The following is a 5,994-nucleotide window of genomic DNA, read 5'->3' as shown; positions in this document are numbered from 1 at the left end:
TTAATCTCTGGAGTTGGTGACTCTCAACAAATACACGCCCCTCCTCCTCTCGGTAGCTCTACACTGAATGCGGATTATCTACTCCTACCCCTTCCTTCTTCCAAAATACACTTTTTGGATGTAATTTTGTGGTTACAGACGTGCAATTCGGGGGTCGGGGGGGACAGAAGCGTGGAGCGGCAGCTAACTCCCTGGCCTGTCCTGTCAGAGGGAGGAATTAGGGCCACATTTTGCGAAAGAGGGCAGCAAACCCAGTCTCTAGGATTCTAGGGGATTAAGTGGCATCTCAGCCGGATCTCTGTTTAAAAGGAGTCTCTGGCCCCTGCTGCCCATCAAGGATTCCCTCTCAGCATTGATGTTCCCCTCCTTCCCCCTCCCTCTCTGAAATCAACAAACATATATAAAAAGTAAATAAATAAGTGCAAGGCGGCTCTGGCTACGAGGTTGCGCTTCTGCAGGCCAGCCCCCGTCTGACGGCCCCATGCGCAGCCTGCTCCGAAAGCCCTTTCCCGAGCCTGGTGTTCTTAAGGCCATGGTCAGAGGCGCTGCCTTCACAGGAGTTTTGTGGTGGTATTTTCGGTGTTGAATCATAAGGCGGAATTGAAAGTGCTCCCTGGACGCTCACATTTGGGGGTCAGGAAGGAAATGACTGGGATTTAATAGCAGCAGCTTCAAGCTCCAAGTAGAGAAGGGCATTTCACTGATGGCCTACAGAGGAGCAAGCTAATCATTTAAAATCAGACTTTGTGGCTGTAGAAAGCCGAACTATCCAATGTTCTCAAGCTAAGAACTCCCACAAGCACCTTAATAAGATGGGGAGGAAGGAGTGAGGTGCTCAAACCTACCTTCCGGTTGTGGTCTTTGTAACGTAAGTGTGGCTAATTTTTTACAAATATTTACAACTACGGCTCTTTTTCATAAGTAGAATAAATGGTGGCATTTTCTTTCCTTGGCTTTTTAGATCCTGAGATATTCATTCTAACTTTCTTCCCCCTTAATTTTTTTTTTTTTTTTTTTGTCGTTACTTTTATTTCAGCTCACCTCCTGCCTTCTGCAGCACGGCTGAGGGTTTTGTATAGCTCTGTGTGTAACTCTCATTTCAGCGGAGATCCAGCACTGCCTGGTCAGCGCTGGCGATGTGGGCTGTGGCGTGTTCGAGTGTTTCGAGAACAACTCATGTGAAATCCGCGGCCTGCATGGGATCTGCATGACTTTTCTGCACAATGCTGGAAAATTTGACGCCCAGGTAAACACCATAGAGAGCCCGGGGGATGTCTGGGGTTGGTGTAGCATGAATGACGTGGTGACTGGAAAGACTAGACAACAGATTTCCTGAGCTGCTCAGCGTGGTGCGTTCTATCACCTGCAAGCGGCATTCTAGGTAGAACGGGAGGGGGGGGGCGGGGGGGAGAGGGGGGCAGTGTCCCCCACTCCTGCCCTGCACATCTGGAGCTGTCATCTAGGCTAAATCCTTCCCACTCAACCTGTGTCTGCACAGGCAGCGCGGAGTGGAGGCCACGTAGAACAATTATCCGGGGAGTCCTGGCCAAGAAGACAAAGGCATGATAAGCCGCTGTACGGGGCTCACTGTGTCAGCCACCCAGGGCCTGCTCTGCATGGCCATCACGTTAGGAGCGCGAGGTTGAGAGGGGAAGGGCAGAGACGTCAATCATATATCCCACACGCTATTCTCCCCAACGGGCAAGGATAGGGAGACACAGCGCTGGGAGAAACCCACCCTTCCCCAGTGGGTGTGTGAGCAGGCAGCACGGAGAAGTCAGGGCCCCCAGAACCGCAGGCTTACCTTCCTCCTAAGCAGCAGCCCCTCCTCCCCAACCTGAAAAGTCAGAACCCCGAGTGAGGCTGGCAATGCTACGCGGTGTTTTGCTCTATATAATAAATATAGGCAGGGCCTGACCCACTTAGGTGGTGCCAGGCTCCCAAGGGCAAACCCAGTCGCGTGGGGCAGGAAAAGAACCCGCACGCAACCCGAGGGCTCCAGGGCTGACCACCCAAATACATTTCAGATGGCGTGAGGCTCACCTTCTTCGTGTCCTCGCCGGCCCATAGACCAGGGTGGGGAACGCCCGGCCCGCGGGCCGTATAAGGCCCGGGAAATCATTTGGTCTGGCCCTGCCAAGGCATTGGGGGTGAGTTCATTAAATGTTTGGCCAAATACAGCTGGCTAGTTTTTAAGGTGACAATTCTGTATGGCCCGTGAATGATGTTATAAATGCCCAAATGGCCCTTGGCAGGAATAAAGGTTCCCCACCCTGCTCTAGACCCCCCGTGAAACCCTCTGTTGTTCTCTCTCCTAAACCTCCTCTCCCACTTCCCCGGCGGGTGATGACAGCACTTGGAGGAGGCCAGCAGTTTCGGGGTGATTTATGAACATCGCCAGTCACCATCCACTGACATCCTGTGGAGAGCCCGACAGAGCCATGCCTGGGAACCAGAACGGGATGCGCCCGCTGGCAGCCCACCCCGCCGAGGGTGTGGGGTGGCGGAGGGGAAACAGAAACCGCCACAGCGCGAGGCTGTGCCTCTGGGCTCCTTGAGGCTCCCGCTAACGCGTCCCTGCCGGGTTCACTGGGATTAGGAAACGCAGTGGGAAATCCGGAGGAACGAACAGGGCCATCCCAGGGGACGTCAGGGAGGAACACGGAGAGCAGATTGCCGCAGCCGTCGCATAAACTAACCTTCCCTTTGATTCTCCAACAGGAGTATGTTCTCAGGTTAGAAGCATCCCTTTCAAGGCCCTTCGCGATGCCTAACGACTTCACGAGCTGGCACGCCCTGCCCTCCATCCTACTGGACTCCCCCTGAGAGTTAGGGGAGAGGGGGGCCGACGGGGTGGTGCTCAGTGCCTAGACACTATGCGTAGACATTTCGATGGCTTCTGAGGGAGAGAACCGGAATAAACGTGCTGGCTGGCTTCCCAATCCCAACCTAAACCCGGTTCCTTTCCCAACTCCGCTCCTTCCGGGCCTGTCTAAAAACAGGGTGACCTCTCCAAGGACAGCTCGTTTCTATAGTAATTGTGGGGTGGGCATCCCACAATGCCTCTCTGCCCCCGAGGTTGGTAAGGGAGCTGACTTGCAGCCCTGCTCGCCTCCACACCCCCAACAGCTGTCTCCTTTCTAGGATGAGAGCAACCTCCCGGGTTGCCAGGAAAGAGAAGTGCGGGCCAGATGTATGCCTGGCTGCCTGGCCGGGGGAGGGGCTGCCGCGGGGCCAGACGCTCCCAGGCCCCGTGCCAGGCCGGCCTTTAGAGGCAGCCATCCTAACGGCTTAAAGGAGTCAATCACTTTCAAAGAGGAAAAGAATGCTCCTCCTTCCAGGACCGGGAGACAAGAGTGTGCGCTGGGGTGCTGGGAGGCACGGCGGCCCGACAGACCCAGGCGGCAGCCCACCTCGATGTCACTCCTGGGCTCAGAGGACAGAGGGACGGCGGGAGGTCTGGACAAGCAGGCACCTTCTACTTGGGGAAAACGCTGCTGGGAACCGCCAAGGAATTTGGGATTTCCGTCCCCTTGTGTCCCAGAAAAGTTGCCACAAAGCAGCCGGCCTGGTCTGTCTGCCTTGGGGACAGGTGGCCACGGCAGCCCCAGCACGAGGGACACTAGTAGGAGGAGGCAGACCTGGGAGTCTCCCCAAGTAGCAGCCTCTCTGGCCAAATGCCAGAGGGCCCGTCACTCCAGACACACCTCGGATGAAGCACCAGCCTGTCAGCTGCAAGGGTGTCCGTCCTCAGCCGGGCCTGGGGGTTCAGGTGTCAGAAAGCTCTGGGTGAGCCCCAGAGGGCCCCTGTCTGCATGTAACCAGGACTCCTATCTCCCGCCCCCTCTCCCCTCCTCTGTTCTCCACCCTCAGGGCAAGTCCTTCATCAAAGACGCCCTGCGCTGTAAGGCGCACGCCCTGCGGCACAGGTTCGGCTGCATCAGCCGGAAGTGCCCGGCCATCAGGGAGATGGTGCTGCAGCTGCAGCGGGAATGCTACCTCAAGCATGACCTGTGCGCGGCCGCCCGCGACAACACCCGCGTGATGGTGGAGATGATCCACTTCAAGGACCTGCTGCTGCGCGAGTGAGTGTCCCTGGGGTCTGGGCCGTGTGCAGGGCCAGCCTCTCCCACCGGATGGAGGGGGCGGGGGATGCGTTTACCTCTGAAAGCTGCCCGGCTCCCCTGGGACTGCCTTTCCTGTTGACCTTCAGGAAAAGCGCAAGAAATTGGCACCATCGGTTTCGGAATCATAAGCAATAGAAACAGGAAGCTCTTGTCCTAAGCACGAAATGGGTGGGATTCAGAAATGCCCTTCGTCTTCCCCTCGCAGGACCCACCGGGTCTCAGTATCCCCGGTAGCTCCGTGGGTGCCCCGGCAGCCCACGGGCAGCGAATACCACCTGCCCAGCTTTGACCGAGGGCCAGGCATGGGGCTCAGTGCTTTCCGTGAACTTCTCACTTGATCCTCACAGTAGCCCTGTTCTGGTACCATTCTCGTGCCCATTTCACAGATGAGAAAACTGAGATTCACGGAGGGAAAGGTCACAGGCAGTGAGAGGCAAAGCCAGGACTCGAGCCAGGCAGTCCGGCTCCAAACACTACACTCTTCCAGGCCACATGCCGAGAGCAGTAGCTTTTCTTTTCCCGCTTCCATGGCTCTCCTCTCCCTTAGAGAGTCCAGCTCCCCTTCTCTACGCACATGAATGCCCTCCCAGGGAAAATGCAAAACAAATGTCAAAAACTCTAATCAGCCAAACCCCTTTCTGCCAAAGCGAGGAAACACAGACTGACTTATTCCAAGGCTTGAAATTCAGTAATAAACCCCGGAAATCTCACTCCTGAAAACACACGCCATGGCTAGGATCCGAACTCTTGCAGAGCGGTGAAGCCTGGGGCCACAGGGCTGTGCTAGCCTGAAGCGTGGCCCGTAGCCCCCGAGTGACAGTGACGTGGCTCCTTCCTCCGGAATGAGCCCAGAAAGCGAGCTGCTAGCTCAGCAGCCCAGGACCAGCCGGCACCGCTGCTCTCTGCAGTGGCTCGCTGGGCCGAGTCAGTAGGATGCCATGAACTCTTGCTCCTTAGTCCGTGGCATGCCTTCCCCCGGCTCTGTCTCTCAACAGGCTGCTCCCCACCCCACCCACAACACCCTCCTGTCACTTTCCGCTTGATCACGCGGGTCTAGGTATCCTGCCACACCCGGGTGAGTGTTCGAATTGTGAGAGTCACCTTGGATCTCTCCACGGGCAGCTCCTGACAAGAGCAAAACAATGATGCCTTCTCGCTGAGTTACACTAAGGCTTGATAAATTCTTTTTATTCTACCAAACACCTGTGCAGAAGCCAAGCAGCACCGGCATCAACAGTAACAACTAGAATGATACAAAATCGGCTTCTGAGCGGGCCAGGCCCGGGGCCAGGGACTTTCCCTGGATCCTCTCAGCTATCTTCCCCAACATGACAGCTTACGGTCCCCATGTAGCCGCGGAGGAGGGAAGCCAGGAGTTTAAAGGCCTCCCTCTGAGATTTGATTCTACTTTCCAACTGGGGACTGGGTGAGATGCATGCCGGAAGCCGGCTGTCAGAACAGACCCCCAACCTCCTTGCTCCTGGCCCGCTCTCCCCACACTGGCCTGGCAGAGGTGCACTGGTCCCCCTTGTGGCCTGGGTTTCCCCTTTTCTCAAATGCATCCCCGTGACCCCAGGAGAGCACTGTGACGGGCCTTCCTTCTGGACACCCCGGGAGATGCTGGCTCATTTGTCCTGAACCCGCGTTCCATAGAGACAGCATGTTGGCCCGAGAGTGGACGGCGGGGAGCTAGTCTGTAAGCCTGTCATATGTTCCCAGAGCCGAGGAGGCTGTCTTTTGGAGAAAAGTCTTGTGGGGGTTTTGTGGTTTTGTTGTTGTTGTTTTAATATATATTTATTGATTTCAGAGAGGAAGGGAGAGGGAGAGAGAGAAACATCAATGATGAGAGAGAACCATGATTGGCTGC

The 5,994-nt window shown here is 56.1% G+C and overlaps 1 protein-coding gene across 1 annotated transcript in view; it reads left to right on the top strand.

Annotated features, from left to right (window-relative positions):
* The window catches only part of STC2 (stanniocalcin 2), a 33,699-nt gene that overhangs the window by 2,932 nt on the left and 24,773 nt on the right, over nucleotides 1–5,994 (top strand). The window contains exons 3-4 of the mRNA XM_015565140.1: nucleotides 1,068–1,246; nucleotides 3,874–4,085. Of these exons, the coding sequence (XP_015420626.1) occupies nucleotides 1,068–1,246; nucleotides 3,874–4,085 (391 nt within the window). The remainder of the gene's footprint in view (nucleotides 1–1,067; nucleotides 1,247–3,873; nucleotides 4,086–5,994) is intronic.

The sequence above is a fragment of the Myotis davidii genome, unplaced genomic scaffold (genome assembly GCF_000327345.1).
Source record: "Myotis davidii unplaced genomic scaffold, ASM32734v1 scaffold399, whole genome shotgun sequence".
Classification (NCBI taxonomy): domain Eukaryota; kingdom Metazoa; phylum Chordata; class Mammalia; order Chiroptera; family Vespertilionidae; genus Myotis; species Myotis davidii.
This window is presented reverse-complemented; position numbering and strand designations above follow the sequence as displayed.